Source organism: Pan paniscus, chromosome 23 (genome assembly GCF_029289425.2).
Source record: "Pan paniscus chromosome 23, NHGRI_mPanPan1-v2.0_pri, whole genome shotgun sequence".
In the NCBI taxonomy this organism is placed as follows: domain Eukaryota; kingdom Metazoa; phylum Chordata; class Mammalia; order Primates; family Hominidae; genus Pan; species Pan paniscus.
Window position 1 is genome coordinate 33,585,144 of NC_085927.1, and position 16,352 is coordinate 33,601,495.

The 16,352-nt window shown below is 51.1% G+C and overlaps 1 protein-coding gene across 16 annotated transcripts in view; it reads left to right on the top strand.

Annotated features, from left to right (window-relative positions):
- Nucleotides 1-170: 170 nt before the first annotated feature.
- The window catches only part of SLC2A11 (solute carrier family 2 member 11), a 29,516-nt gene continuing 13,334 nt past the window's right edge, over nt 171-16,352 (top strand). For 2 of the 16 annotated variants that reach the window (XM_055105557.2, XM_034948427.3), the window contains exons 1-3: nt 552-934; nt 5,589-5,687; nt 11,987-12,147. In XM_055105557.2, coding sequence (XP_054961532.2) covers nt 905-934; nt 5,589-5,687; nt 11,987-12,147 — 290 coding nt within the window. In that variant the 5' untranslated portion in view covers nt 552-904. Of the gene's footprint in view, nt 410-551; nt 935-1,323; nt 1,536-5,588; nt 5,688-11,986; nt 12,148-12,241; nt 13,705-16,352 lie in introns of those variants that run through there. The other 14 variants (XM_034948421.3, XM_034948423.3, XM_003804622.6 and 11 more) reach the window with 14 other exon arrangements.

Below are 16,352 nucleotides of genomic sequence, written 5' to 3' on the forward strand. Positions count from 1 at the left end.
TTTTTAGGAATTAAAGTTCAGAGCAGCAAAAGTCAAACAAAAACCAAGTCTGAGCAATAGAGCTACTACAGTGCCCATCACAGTGTCCGCTCAGGTGACTTCTTAAGGTCATGTCCAGCTCTATGTTTCTGTGACCACAAATAGCATCTTTGGCAAGTCTAGTTTCAGTTGGTCTTTGTCCAGCTCCTGGATTCCTCCATGCAGGGCCTGAGAAGCCCTGAGGGATAAAAGATTAATCCGGTCCAGTGGACTCTGTGGTTCCTCAACTCCAAGTGCCCCCAGCATAGGTCGGACCTGCCTCTCACGCAATGGATCCCCTGGCGGCAACCCGAGACCGGTTCTCCTACCCGCATTCGGCCAAGTCTCTCGCTCTGCCCAGGACGCACAGATGAGAGCGCTCCGAAGACTGGTGGGTCTATCTTTCGGTCTTTCCTAATTTTCCCGTCCTCTGGGGAAAGGTCAGGGATACCTGAACCAAAGTGTGTGTGTGTGTTGGGGGGGGGGGTGTAGGTGGGGCGTGCATCTGTGCACAACCAAGGGCTTGGCCCTCCGGAGAACGCCCAGGGACAGTGGCCTCCGAGGTTCTGGCGGCCGGCAGTGGCGACCGGCGCAGGGAATCGCGCAGGGTTGCGGCTGAGGTCAGACCAGCAAGAGACAGAGACCCGCAGACATTTAGTCCAGAGACTGTAGCGAAGGAGGGGGACGAGGGGCCAGAGCCGGAATTTCGGGGGAGGACTTGGGAGCGCGGCGACCAGTCGCTTGCTGGCATTTGCGAGGGCGAATGCAGGGGCTTGGCCGAGATGACCTTGGACCAGAGCTCCCTTCCGGCCTGCAGAGATGAGCTTGGGGCTTAGCCGAGTAAGGAGTGAGCGGCTTTTCAGCCTCAGTGCTGCGGCAGAGGCGGATGGAGGATGAACTGGAGCCTCGGACGCAGGTGAGCTCCCAGCGGCGGCGACAAACCCCGCGGCGGTGACCCCAAACCCCCCCCCCCGCGGCGGCGACTCCCCCCCAACACGCTGGGGCGAACTCCCCCACAACACGCTGGGGCGAACTCCCCCACAACACGCTGGGGCGAACTCCCCCACAACACGCTGGGGCGAACTCCCCCACAACACGCTGGGGCGAACTCCCCAGCACCCCCAGCCCTTCTTAAAAACGCTGTGAGTCCGCGCATGCGCCTCAGGCGCCCTCCGCGACACTCTAGCGGCTCTGCGCTTCACTGCGCCTGAGCGTGAGTCTCAGGCCTTAGTCCCGGCCATCGTTTAGCGTTGCGCGAACCCTCAGCTGGTGCGGCCGCTCTCAATACCCACTGCGCTTGCGCTACAGCTTCGTCTAGACGGGTTTGCTCCTCTCAAACGCTCACTGCGCGTGCGCTAGCTCCTCTTTCACCACTGGGCGCTGCGCGCTGCCCTTCCCTCCGCGCACAGGCTGCCGGCTCACCGCTTGCTAATGGCAGCCGGGGTCTCCCTGGGACAGCAAGACCTCCGCTCAGGCCCCTCTTTCGAATGCTCCATGCCCTCCTGCGATCTAGAATGGTATGAATTCTCATACTTGCCCAGACCAGGCGTTTCAGATGAGGGATTGCGGATCTGAGTGAACTGCGCAGGTGCAGCCACCTGGGAGGCTTAACTAAGTCGTCAAATGTTCAAAAATATCGTGCTTGTATGTACAGTGGCGTTAGGTGCTAGGCTCAGATGTGCATAGGCAGGTGTTTACGCCCAGGGTCGGCCTGTGGGCCAGAGCAAGGTTGCTGGACCCTGGCATCCCAGCCCCCAGAGATGCTAAATCCTCTGCCGATCAGCCCTGACCTCAGAGGCAGTAAGCCCTCCGAGCGCTGCAATCCTGACTGCTCGCCCCCTCCCGAGACTGTTTCCCACCCCCGTCTCTTTCCTCCTCATGCTCCCTCAGCTCTGACCTGACGTCCTGCCTCACAGAGGGAAAGGGCGCAGCCAGAGGAGAGCGCCCGCACTGCACTGCCCACCGCTTCTATGGGTTCCTTCCCAATCTGGACTGATTTCTTTAGGTATTTGCATGGCACATTCCCTCACCTCCTTTGTCTTGATTTGCACTTGTATTCCTTGACAGCCTTATTTAAAATAGCACCAACTAAGGTGGGAGGATCGCCCAGGAGTTCGAAGCTGCAGGGATCTAATAGGATCTCACCACTGCACTCCAGCGTGGGCGACGTAGCGAGACCTTGTCTCTAAAAAATAAAAATAAAATAAAATAAAATAGCACCACCTGGTCCAAACACTTCCTACGCCCCTTCACTGCTTTAAGTCTCTGTAGCAGCAGCTGATGTACTATATATTTTGCTTGTTCATTTTGCGATTGCTTGTCTTTCTCTGCTGGAAGGAAAGCTCTGACAGCTCATGGATTTTGTCTGTCGTTCACTGCTGTATCCCAACACCTAGAACAGTAGGATTATTGACCATAATAGGGAGGCAATAAATCTTTGTTTGCTGAATTAATGGTCCCTATCGTAGCTAATGTCTGAATGCTTACCATGACCAGGCACGGTATAGGCAGTCTCCATGCATGATCTCATTGAATTCAACAATTTCCTGTAGTCTTAGAGACCTGTCAATATCTCCTGCTACATGAGCTCAGCTGCCATCAAGCACTGTGTTCGCTGCTTCCTTCACATCTGCTGTCTTAAGGGAGCTCTCATTTCCATGCAGCCCCGTGGAGCTGTAATTTGGCCTCAATGGGACCAGATGCCAGGTTTCTCACCTGGCTTCTTCCTAAGGCTTCCAGCCTTAGAGAAAGTTACTTAGGCCTTATTGGAACTATGGGCAGCCAGGGCCCCTGTCACCAACCTGTCTCCAGACCTATGGCAAGGCCTTCAGCAGGATTCTGCCCTCCAGAGCCACTTCCTCTGCTCCCCCACCCTCCAGTGCAGTATCTCACTGAATGGTGAAAGCACAGCTGTCTCTTTCCCAGCTGTATCTTGCTCCCCAGCACACTTCCTGGCTGAGATAAACATTCAGTATTTTTTTTTTTTTTTTTGAGATGGAGTCTCACTCTGTTGCCCAGGCAGGAGGGCAGTGGCGCGATCTGGGCTTACTGCAACCTCCGCCTCCCTCCCGGATTCAAGCAATTCTGCCTCAGCCTTCTGAGTAGCTGGGATTACAGGTGCCCACCACCAAGCCCGGCTAATTTTTGTATTTTTAGTAGAGACAGGGTTTTACCATGTTGGCCAGGCTGGTCTCGAACTCCTGACCTCAAGTGGTCTGCCCACCTCGGCCTCCCAAAGTGCAGGGATTGCAGGTGTGGGCCACGACATCTGGCCAACACTCAGTATTTGACTAATGAATGAATAAATAGTCCGTAGGTTCTGGAAACTTCAGAAAACCTTAGCCAAACATCCTTCTGTCATGAAAATTGTATCAAAGTTTTCAAAAATAATACATTTAATTCTACAGAACAATTTGCCAGAACAAGAAAGGCAGTATTTTTTGGGGGAAGATATCAACGATTCAATTTTTGTAAAGTCAACTACTTTGCAAATACCTAGGAAAATACCTGAGGGAAGGAGTTCATTGTTGTGCCTTTGGAGGAGTGGAGAACTTTCAGTATATACTGAATTTTCAGAAATCTTAACAAACGTGTCATTTTGTAATTAAAAATCACAAAAGAGTGGGCTGGGTATGGTGGCTCACGCCTGTAATCCTACCACTTTGGGAGGCCAAGGCGAGTGTATCGCTTGAGCTCAGGAGTTTGAAACCAACCTGGGCAATATGGTGAAATCCCATCTCTACAAAAAAATTAGCCCAGCATGATGGTGTGTGCCTGTAGTCCCAGCTACTTGGGGGGCTGAGGTGGGAGGATCGCTTGAGCCCAGGAGGTTGAGGCTGCAGTGAATCAAGATTGCGACACTGCACTCCAGCCTGGGTGACAAAATGAGACACTGTCTCAAAAAACAAAACAGAAAATCACCAAAGGAGAAAGATAAATACTTCTGTGAATCCCTAAGACGACCTCAACTACAGGTCGGGTGCGGTGGCTCACGTCTGTAATCTCAGCAATTTGGAGGCCGAGGTGGGCAGATCACTTGAGGTCAGGAGTCTCTACTAAAAATACAAAAATTAGCTGGGTGTGGTGGTGCATGCCTGCAATCCCAGCTACTCGGGAGGCTGAGGCAGGAGAATCGCTTGAACTGGGAGGTGGAGATTGCAGTGAGCCAAGATTGCGCCATTGCACTCCAGCCTGGGCGGCAGAGCAAAACTCCGTCTCTCTTTTTTTTTTTTGAGACGGAGTCTCACTCAACCTCCACCTCCCGGGTTCAAGCAGTTCTCTACCTCAGCCTCCCGAGTAGCTGGGATTACAGATGCCTGCCAACACGCCCCGCTAATTTTTTTTTTTTGAGACGGAGTCTCGCTCTGTCGCCCAGGCTGGAGTGCAGTGGCGCTATCTCGGCTCACTGCAAGCTCCGCCTCCCGGGTTCACACCATTCTCCTGCCTCAGCCACCCCAGTAGCTGGGTCTACAGGCGCCCGCCACCACGCCTGGCTAATTTTTTGTATTTTTAGTAGAGACGGGATTTCACCGTGTTAGCCAGGATGGTCTCCATCTCCTGACCTCGTGATCCGCCCGCCTCGGCCTCCCAAAGTGCTGGGATTATAGGCATGAGCCTCCGCGCCCGGCCAATTTTTGTATTTTTAGTAGAGATGGGGTTTCACCATCTTGGCCAGGCTGGTCTTAAACTTCTGACATTGTGATCCACCCGCCTCGGCCTCCCAAAGTACTGGGATTACAGGTGTGAGCCACTGCGCCAGGCCAAGACTCAGTCTCAAAAAAAAAAAAAAAAAAAGAAAATCCCAACTACAAAGGATGAGGCATCAGGGATGCCTTGGGGAATTCTCCCTCCATCTCTAAGGGTGTTTCACTGTCCTTTTGTGTACCAAGTGTGCATGACTCATGGGTACCCAGCCTAGAAGTAGGCTTCATTATCTGCAGGTCCAGGTAAGGAAGTCACTTAGGATGAGGAAGGAAGGGGAGAGCTGGGATAGGGACCAGGCACCTGGGCCATTTATGCTGCCTCTCTGCTACTCATATGTCCCCAAGTCCTTGCACCTGCAGGTCCATGTGGCATCTTCTCTTAGCCTCATTGCAGAACATGCTGGTGGGAGGTAAGAGAGGTGGCTCAGCCCAGATTCCTGGAGCCTGGCCACTCTGTTGGAGGTTTTCCTGGGGCAAGTCAGAGGCTCCTGTCCTGCTGGAGGCAGAGCCTTACTCTACTGGGGCCCCAGCTCAGGGGACTGTCTTCCCCAAACACAGCAGGCGTGCTCAGGGGCAGCCCAACAAGGAGGGATGGGAACCGCTCTCCAGCTCAGGGAAATGTTGGGGCTATGGGTGGGGTGAGGGTAAAGTGGGGTCCTGGACTCAGAACAGGAGGCTTGGGTTCCTCTGCTACCTGCCAGCCATGTGACCCGGGTAACTCCTCTCTGTGCCTCGCTTTCCTCATCTGCAAAGTGGAGACATCACTGCCTGATTCAAATAAATTGCAATGCTGTGATTGGCAGCTCTGGTCCAGGGAGGGGGTGGAGGCTGTTGTTGGTCACTCTGTGTTCTCTCCTCTCTCCTCAGATTCAGGGCAGGATCCTGCTCCTGACCATCTGCGCTGCCGGCATTGGTGGGACTTTTCAGTTTGGCTATAACCTCTCTATCATCAATGCCCCGACCTCGGTATGTATCCTCTCTGGGTGGAGACTGTCCCTGTCTGAGTGGGTACTGGCTAACAGCTGCCCACTGAGGGGCTTCAGCCAGGCATCCACTAGGTGGCACTTTCTGCCACAAGTTTGTCTCCATTGGGTTGGCCCACAGGTTCCTGCAGGTTCAAACTGAGCATACATCTTCCCCAAACCTGCATGTCCTCCTGAGTCCCTAATCTCAGCAGATGACTCCATCTTCCACCTAGTGATGGGGGGTCAGCCTTGACTCTTCTCTTCATCTCTTGGACACTAAGTCCTTCCTAACTACCTCTGGAATCCAGCCACTTCTCCCCATGTTTCTACCACATTCCCAGTTCTGGCCCAGCCTCCTCACTGGCCTCCTTGCCTTCAGCCTCTCCCCACCTTGATCTCTTCAAGTCACTCCCCTGCTCAGAATTTTTTTTTTTTTTTTTTTCGAGATGGAGTTTCGCTCTTGTTGCCCAGGCTGGAGTGCAATGGCACGATCTCGGCTCACCGCAACCTCCGCCTCCCAGGTTCAAGCGATTCTCCTGCCTCAGCCTCCCGAGTAGCTGGGATTGCAGGCATGCGCCACCATGCCCAGCTAATTTTGTATTTTTAGTAGAGACGGGGTTTCTCCCTGTTGGTCAGGCTGGTCTCAAACTCCCAACCTCAGGTGATCCGCCTGCCTCAGACTCCCAAAGTACTGGGATTATAGGCATGAGCCACCGTGCCCGGTCTCATCAATGTTATTTATAAAGTAGCCAGTGAAGATTAAGTTTCCGTGTTCAGCGGTGAGGCCTTGAGCTATCACGGCCTCAGCTTCATGGAAAAAGGAAGAAGAAATTTTAAAAAGCAAGCAGGGCAGGCAGACCTGACCAAATGAACCCCTCGGTTTCACTGTCTCACACCTTCGCTCCCCCAACCCTGATACCAAAGCAAGTTAAGTATAGTTCCTCAAATACCTATGACACAGCCCTTCCTCTAAGCCTCCTTCCACGGAGGGGCCCTCTCTCTTCCACCTGTAGAAGCCCACCCCAGATACCACCACCTTCTTGAAACCTTTTTCCCTCTCCAGCCCTTGGTGCAGGCTGTCCTCTCTTAGGCTGTGTGAGGGCTGTTTTGTGTCCATCTCCTCTCTCCTGCTGATTTGCTCGCAGCATCTGAGTCATCTTTGAATCTCTGGCCCTTGATGGTAGCCTGGCCCGAGCCAATGTTCTGTGAGTGTCTGTGGAAAGGATAGGTCTTTCAGCCCCAGTGATAGAAGCCCACCTCTAACTTGCTTAAGTAAGAAGGGCAAGTACCTAATCATGTAACTGGGAATGATGGGATGTGGGGCTTCACACAGCACTGGGGGAGAGCGGCAGGAACCAGGCCCCAGGACAGAACTGTGGCTGTCCTGCCCCTGTTTTTCCTCTCTCTCTCTGGGTTTTTTTTTTTTTTTTTTTTTTTGGGGGGGGGACAGAGTCTTGCTCTGTCACCCAGGCTGGAGTGCAGTGGTGCAATTTCGGCTCACTGCAACCTCCGCCCCGTCCCGAGCTCAGGCGCTCAAGCGATCCTCCTACCTCAGCCTCCCAAGTAATTGGGACCACAGGCATGTACAACAAAGCCCAGCTATTTTATTTGTATTTTTTAGTAGAGATGGGGTCTCATCATGTTGCCCAGGCTGGTCTCAAACTCCTGAGCTGAAGTGGTCCGCCCACCTCGGCCTCTTGAAGTTCTAGGATTACAGGCATGAGCCACCGTGCCCAGCTTGGCCTTGTTTTCATACCCAGTTGGGGAGCTGCTGTCACCAGATTCACTTCCTGCCAGCTGAGAACTCACCCCACCAACAAAAGTCTTCCAGGTTAGCTCATGTAGAAAGGCAGGAAAGAGCCTAAGGGGCTGGTTTGGATTACATGTCCACTCCCAGACCAGTAATGTGGTCAGGAGGCTGGGATGCTCAGATTGGCCAGATCTGGGCCAGGTGATCACCTTTATGGGGAACCAAGAGCTGTAATTGACCATCGAGAGAACTTCCTCCAAAGTAATATTTGCTAGCAGAAGATAGAGGTGGGGATAGAAAGAATGATAGCAGCCCAGCCTCTTAAAGAAAGGATGAGAGTTTAGAAAGGGAGATCTGAGCTGGCTGCATTGGTTTATTTTTTATTTATTTATTTTCTGAAACAGAGTTTTGCTCTTGTTGCCCAAGCTGGAGTGTGATGGCGCGATCTCGGCTCACTGCAACCTCCACCTCCTGGGTTCAAGCGATTCTCCTGCCTCAGCCTCCCGAGTAGCTGGGATTACAGGCGCCCACCACCACGCCTGGCTAATTTTTTGTATTTGTAGTAGAAATGGTGTTTCACCATGTTAGTCAGGCTGGTCTCAAACTCCTGACCTCAGGTGATCCGCCTGCCTTGGACTCCCAAAGTGCTGGGATTACAGGGGTGATGCATTGGTTTATTTATTCATTAATTCATCAAGCATTTGAGCACCCACTTCAGTGCACACTCAGACTAGAGAGGGGTCCATCCCAGGCCGGGCAGGGCACTCTCAGACCTTACCTCCCACAGCCATCACCAGCCTCTATGAAGGAGACTTTCCTAGGCTCAGAGGCTTCCCCTACCCTGCTGAATGGTGTTAAGTTCTAATTGTTAAAGAAAAAGTTATTCAGGCTGGGCGTGGTGGCTCATGCCTGTAATCCCAGCACTTTGAGAGGCTGAGGCAGGCGGATCATTTGAGGTTAGGAGTTTGAGACCAGCCTGGCCAACATGATTAAACCCTGTCTCCACTAAAAATAGAAATATTAGCTGGGCATGGTGGCGTGTGCCTGTGATCCCAGCTCCTCCAGAGGCTGAGGCAGGAAAATTGCTTGAACCCAGGAAGCGGAGGTTGCAGTGAGCTGAGATCTCGCCACTGTGCTCCAGCCTGGGCGACAGGGAGACTCCCTCTCAAAAAAAAGAAAACAAAAAAACAAAAAACAAAACTGGGCGCAGTGGCTCACGCCTGTAATCCCAGCACTTTGGGAGTCTGAGGCAGATGGATCCACTGAGGTCGGGAGTTCAAGAACAGCGTGACCAACATGGAGAAACCCCGTGTCTACTAAAAATACAAAATTAGCCAAGCATGGTGGCGCATGCCTATAATCGCAGCTACTTGGGAGGCTGAGGCAGGAGAATTGCTTGAACCTGGGAAGCAGAGGTTGCAGTGAGCCAAGATTGCATCATTGCACTCCAGCCTGGGCAACAAGAGCAAAACTCCATCTCAAACAAAAACAAAAACAAAAAACTATTCAATGACACTTGTCAAAGCACAGTAATGAAGACTTTATTCAAGAGGTGGCAAGCACTAGTTGTAGGGACCGTGGCAATGGGGTCCTGCCCTGAGGCAGAAAGATTGGACTCAATTTCAAATACAGCAATGGGCAAGTGAGAACTGATAGCCAAGGAGCAGAGTGGGGTCAGCGGGTGCACAATGACTAAGAGGATCATCAGGCATTTGTGGGGGATTCTGGTTAAATTGTCCTAACAGGATTCTTGTTGAGGGCAGGCCAGGGTAACTAGACATCATGGAGGATGGCAGAGGATAAGGAGGCCGATTAGATTTTGAGAGTGATCAGATGTGGAGGATGAGAATTCTAGCTAAACCAACTTAGCAGGATACTTGCTAAAATTGAACAAGGCAGAGATGAACACAGAAGTCCAAAAGTTGAGACCTAGTTGAAAAAGAGCTCAGAAGGCCGGGTGCAGTGGTCCATGCTTCTAATCCGAACACTTTGAGAGGCCGAGGTGGGAGGATTGCTTGAGCCCCGGAGTTTGAGACCAGCCTAAGCAACACAATGAGACCCAGTATCTACAAAAAAGTAAAAAAAATTCAACAGGGCACAATGGCATGGGCCTGTAGTTGTAGGGACCTGTGAGGCTGAGGTTGGAGGATGGCTCGAGCCCAGGAGTTCGAGGCTACAGTGAGCTATGATCATGCCACTGCACTCTAGCCTGGACAACAGAGGGAGACACTATCTTTAAAAGAAAAAGAAAAAGAAAAAAAGAGCTTAGAAAACTCTGAGGAGAATCTTTGTCAATGGTCACTCTTGAGGAGTTCCACCCAATGTCAGGGGAGGCTGGCCCTGGTCCCAGCTCCTGTGGACAGTTCCTCCCCCGAGAGGCAGCTGGTGGGCACTAGGCTGACAGTCATTGCCCTGAGCTGGGCAGGGGAGAGCTGGCCCAGCACCTGAACCTGCTGCTCTCCCTTGTGTTCTGTTCTGTCAGGAGACCTGCAAATGACATTTCATCTCTAACCAAGAGAAGGGTGTCCATGTCTTCCTCATGTCTTTCCTAACCATGTGGCTTCCCTTCACTCACCTGAGGTTTGGAGTCTGGGGAGTCCAAACTACCTGGTACAACTCTGACCTGTGGCTAACGCTGTGAGCAAGTCATTTCACCTCTCCCTGAGCCTAATCCCCAGTCTTGACAGTGACCAAGGCTGGGCATGGTTGCTCATGTCTGTAATCCCGGTGCTTTGGGAGGCTGAAGCAGGAGGATTGCTGGAGGCCAGGAATTGGAGAACAGCCTGGGCAATATAGTGAGACCCTGTCTCTACAAAAAAATTTAAAAATTAGCCTGGCATGCTGGTATGTGCCTGTTAGTTTCAGCTACTCAGGAGGCTGAGGCAGGAGGGTCGCTTGAGCCCAGGAGCTGGAGGCTGCTCTGAGCTATGACCAGTGGATGGAGAGATTACTGAAATTGGAAGGAAAGAGACATAGGTCCCCTTGAGAGGATCGCAGCCAGGCTGAGGCAACCTCCCAGGGAGGGAGCCAGGGAACAGACACTCCTACTTCTCTCTCCTGCCTCCTGATGTCCTGCTGGTGCTCACCATTGGCCAAGTTGGTCAGTAAGGGAGCCCACTGATGTGGGCTGCGCAGGTGGCTCCCTGGGGCAAAAGCAGGGTGGGAGGGGACTGCAGTGGATTCCTCGGGTATGGTATAATAAGAAATATAATAGATCTTTGTCCTTGGTTCCAGGCACAGAGCTCCTAAAACTCTTGGAATTTTTTTTTTTTTTCAGACGTAGTTTTGCTCTTGTCACTGGAGTGCAATGGTGCAATCTTGGCTCACTGCAACCTCCACCTCCCGGGTTCAAGCAATTCTTCTGCCTCAGCCTCCCGAGTAGTTGGGATTACAGGTGCCTGCCATCACACCTGGCTAATTTTTTTTTTTTTTTTTTTTTGTATTTTTAGTAGAGATGAGGTTTCACCATGTTGGCCAGGCTGGTCTTGAATTCCTGACCTGAGGTGATACGCCCATCTCGGCCTCCCAAAGTGCTGTGATTACAGGTGTGAGCCACCGTGCCTGGCCACAGAATTTCTTGAGTGATAGGAGCATCTTTTGTTATTTGCAATGAGCCCCATTTCATCATACCTGTGCTTATGCTAATGAGATGACAGGGTAGGGCCACTAGATTGCCTCAGGATGGAGCTGGTCACCAAAAAGACCAAGAGATTAGAGGGTCAGAATGTTCAGCCCCACTCACGGAGCTCTAGGAAAGGGAGAGGAGCTGAAGATTAAGGTCTATAAAAACTCTTGAATGACAAGATTTGATGAGCTTCCAGGTTCGTGAACACATTGAGGTGCTGGGAAGGTGGTGCTCCTGGAGGGGACATGGAAGCCTCTAGCAACCTACTCTCCCAGGATCAGGCCCAGTGCATCTTTCCCATCTGGCTATTCATAAGTTGTATCCTTCATAACAAACCAGTAAATGTGAGTAAAGGGCCTTCCTGAGTTTCGTGAGCCATTGTTGCAAATTATCAAACCCACAGAAAGGATCCTAGGAATCCCCAATTGATGGCCAGTTGGTCAGAAGTGCAGGAGTTGCACTTGGCATCTGAAGAGGGGACAGTCTTGTGGAATGGAGCCCTTTGACTTGTGGGATTTGATGCTAACTCCAGGTGGATAGTGTCAGAATGGGATTACATTGTAGTACACCCAGCTTGTGTCCGGAGAGTTAGAGAATTGCTTGATGTGGGAAAATATCCACACATTTGCTGTCAGGAGTGTTGTGTGAGTAGAGAGAAATAGTGTTTTCGCAGAGAGGGGCAAATGGAGCAAGTCCAGTGCTAGGCTCTGAGAGATATTGCCCATGAAAGAACCAGCATGGTGCCCTGCACAAGGGAGGTGCTCAGGCGAGTTGGTTCCTGCTCCAGGGGGAGCTCAGAAGACACGGTGCCTGTTCTCATCGCCTGTTCTGCAGAGGCATGGAGCCCTGTTGGGGAGAAGGCTTGTTTTGTCTAGCACCCCCACGCCACCATCCCCAGAAGGCTGACTGGCATTTCTGTCCACAGCACATTCAGGAATTCACCAATGAGACGTGGCAGGCGCGTACTGGAGAGCCACTGCCCGATCACCTAGTCCTACTTATGTGGTCCCTCATCGTGTCTCTGTATCCCCTGGGAGGCCTCTTTGGAGCACTGCTTGCAGGTCCCTTGGCCATCACGCTGGGAAGGTAAGTGCTTCCTGCATACCCCCTGAATGCCCTTTAATGAGGAGCGCTGCAGCCTGCAGGCTGAGGAATGTGGAAGAAGGAAGAGGCCCGGCAAGCTCCAGGCCCAGATCAGCTCCTCATCCAGCCTCTTAACTCTGCCTGGAGTTTCACCTTGCAAGACACGTCTTCAGGGATTTGGTAGAGCAAACAGTCCTGTGCTACAAGAGAGGGAGGACTCCTGGTTTCTAATTTCATGTCTGCCAACAAGTGCTAACTGACCTTAAACAAGTTATTTTCTTCCTGTGCATCACTCTCCTCCTGCGTATCTAATGCAGTTCTTGGATTTCAAAGAATACAAACTGACTCTGATAACAGAATCAAAAATGTAATAGCTGGAAGGATAGTGGGGCAGCTCATAGCATGAAAGAAGTTCTTAGAAGCCAGGCCTGGTGAGGCATGGTGGCTCACCCACGTAATCCCAGCATTTTGGGAGGCTGAGCGGGGCCAATTGCATGGCTCCAGGAGTTTGAGAACAGTCTGGGCAATATGGTGAGACCCCATCTCTACAAAAAATTAGCTAGGAATGGGCTGGGCGCAGTGGCTCATGCCCGTAATCCCAGCACTTTGAGAGGCTGAGGCGGGTGGATCACCTAAGGTCAGGAGCTTGAGACCAGCCTGACCAACATGGTGAAAACCTATCTCTACTAAACATACAAAAATTAGCAGGGCATGGTGGCACACTCCTGTAGTCCTGGCTACTCGGGAGGCTGAGGCAGGAGAATCGCTTGACCCCGCAAGGCAGAGGTTGCAGTGAGCCAAGATCATACCACTGCACTCCAGCCTGGGCAACAGAACAAGACTCCATCTCAAAAAAAAAAAAAAACCAGTTATGGTGGCGCATGCCTGTAGACTCAGCTACTCGGGAGGCTGCAGCAGGAAGATCACCTGAGCCCAGGAGATCGAGGCTGCAGTGAGACTTGATTGTGCCACTGTACTCCAGCCTGGATGACACAGTGAACCCCTGTCTCAAAACAGCTGGCTTACTAGCGATCTTAGTCTATTTTTGTTGCCATAACAAAATAACTGAGACTGGGTAATGTATAAAGAACAGAAATTTACTTTCTCACAGTTCTGGAGGCTGTGAAGTCCAAGATCAAGGCACCAGCAGATTCAGTGTACTGTGAGGGCTACTCTTTCTGCTTCCAAGATGGTGCCTTGTCCCTGTGTCCTCACATGGCAGAAAGGGCGAATGCTGTGTCCTCATATGGTGAAAGACAAAAGGGCAAAAGGCAAAAAGAGCCTGCCTAGTTCCCTCCAGCCCTTTTATAAAGCACTAGTCCCATCAATGAAGGTGGAGTTCTCATGGCCTAATCAATCTCCCAAAGGCCTACCTCTAAATACTGTTGCATTGGAAATTAAATTTCAACCTGAATTTTGGAAGAGACACAAACCTTCAAACCATAGCACCAGCACTGGATCAGCAAGACTGGATTAGACCACTGGGCTCATATCTGCACCGTGGGGAGTAGGGGAACAGTCGCAAACAAAAGTGGGGCTCTTCCCACGAAGAAGATGGAGGTAATAACTATTGCGCGGCTATCTCATGATACCTGGTACAGTTGGCATAAGCATGAAAGGAAGAAATTAAAAATTCAAATTTAGCATGTATGCCTATTCTAATTACAGCAAATGTCTGTTCCCCTCCCCAGGACAGGGGGATGTAGTTCTTCCATTCAGCAGCTGACTGGAGCTCTGAAATGTGTTGCCATTGTTGGGTGCTCAGGGTTGGTTGTGTAGGGGAACACAACCATCTTGGTGACAGGAAGCCCCTATTGTTCAGCCCATGTGCATTTTCTGTCCTTGCTACCCTATTTGCTTTGTTTATCACCCAACTGAGTAAGCACCGGGATGGTCAAGGAAGGCAGTTGAATGCCATCTACAGATAGAGGGTCATATTGTCCATCTGCTTATGAAGAGCCTCTTTGTAGTGGGAGGGGGCTTCTGATAAGCAGAAATGTATTTATGTGTATTTTCACGTTCTGGGCTAATTTTATTTTATTTTTTATTTTTTATTTTTTTTGAGACGGAGTTTCGCTCTTGTTGCCCAGGCTGGAGTGCAATGGCGTGATCTTGGCTCACCGCAACCTCCGCCTCCCGGGTTCCAGTGATTTTCCTGCCTCAGCCTCCCGAGTAGTTGAAATTACAGGCGCCCACCAGCACGCCTGGCTAATTTTGTATTTTTAGTAGAGACGGGGTTTCTCCATGTTGGTCAGGCTGGTCTCGAACTCCTGACCTCAGGTGATTCACCCACCTCGACCTCCCAAAGTGCCGGGATTACAGGCGTGAGCCACCGCGCCCAGCTATATTTTCAGGTTCTGGGCTAATTTTAAAAGATTCACCCACTTAGTGTTTCCCTGTACCTCCTTGAAACCAGTCTTCAAATTCTGCTTCATCTAAGACTTCTTGTCCAACCAAATCTTTTGAAAAAGGGACAGGCCGGGTGCGGTGGCTCCTGCCTGTAATCCCAGCACTTTGGGAGACTGAGGCGGGGGGATCACCTGAGGTCAGGAGTTCAAGACCAGCCTGGCCAACATGGTGAAACCCCATCTCTACTAAAACTACAAAAATTAGACGGGCATGGTGGTGGACGCCTGTAATCCCAGCTACTCGGCAGGCTGAGGCAGGAGAATCACCTGAACCCAGGAGGCAGAGGTTGCAGTGAACCAAGATTGTGCCACTGCACTCCAGCCTGGTAGACAAGAGTGAGACTCCATCTCAAAAAAAAAAAAAAAAAAAGGAAAGGAAAAGAGGCAAAAGAAGTCCATGCTAGACCAGGAACGGTGGCTCACGCCTGTAATCCCAGCACTTTGGGAGACCGAGGCGGGCGGATCAGGAGGTCAGGAGATTGAGACCATCCTGGCTAACATGGTGAAACCCCATCTCTACTAAAAAAATACAAAATAATTAGCCGGGCATGGTGGCGGGTGCCTGTAGTCCCAGCTACTCGGGAGACTGAGGCAGGAGAATGGCGTGAACCTGGGAGGCGGAGCTTGCAGTGAGCCGAGATCGTGCCACTGCACTCCAGCCTGGGTGACAGAGCAAGACTCTGTCTCAAAAAAAAAAAAGCCCATGCTAAAAAATCTCTCTATAGGATAAGTTTAAGTCCTTCATTACCTTTTAGGTCCAAGCTGATGTGAGTGACCTATTCATGGGAAACTTTGGGGTCCACATTGGGCAAGTTTGGTTTATACCACTTCTATTCAGTGATGGAGTGCTGCAGGGGACACTCAACCTTAGTAGGAGGGTGTCATACAGCACCCAGATATGATGAGTACATGGCCCTATGGCATCCCACAGCCTGGTGTTTATTCCCCACTAGGGCCTAGTGACAAGGCCAGGAGCTCTTTCTCCTTAAGAGGTTAGCAGGCTGGGCATGGTGGCTCATGCCTGTAATTCCAGCACTTTGGGAGGCCAAGGCAAGAGGATCTCTTGAGCCCAGGAGTTTGAGACCAGCCTGGGCAACATAGCAGAACCCCATCTCTACAAAAAAAAAATAGAAAAAATTAGCTGGGCATCGTGGCACACACCTGTGGTCCCAGCTACTGAAGAGTCTGAGGTGGGAGGATCACTTGAGCCTGGGAGGTCGAGGCTGCAGTGAGCTGTTATAGCACCACTGCACTCAAGCCTAGGTGACATAGTGAGACCCTATCTCTGAATATATATATATGTATATGGATAGTAATTTGCTGAAGGAGAGTAGCTCAACTTAAAAAGCTGTGGTTTTGCATTGTGATCCCTTTTTAGGGTATTTTAACTGCCACTTTGAGCACCACAGGCTCTCCTAAAGCTAAAGGGTTGAGTGGCAGAGCTCTTTGAACTTGGCTTGGGGCCACGATCATGTATAGTTGCTAGTACTCTGCGATGTGAATTTGGCTTCGACCCACTAGAGAATATACTTCTCTTGCTTAGCACCACTCAAAGCTACCAGGTTTTCAAGTCACCTGATAAATGTGCCAGGTCATGACACCTGATGTGGTATTCTGCTGCCTCCAAAATGGAAAGAAGCTCTCAGGGGTTTGTCCCTCCTTCTTAGAGGAAGGGGACCAAGGTGCAGCAATTTGTCATGCACTTTGGAGAAAATACGCTGCCACCTCTTAGTCCTCTAGACCTCAGGAACTTTGTTGGAGTGGCAGCCCCCTATCTCGTTATTAATCTTCTACTCTTTG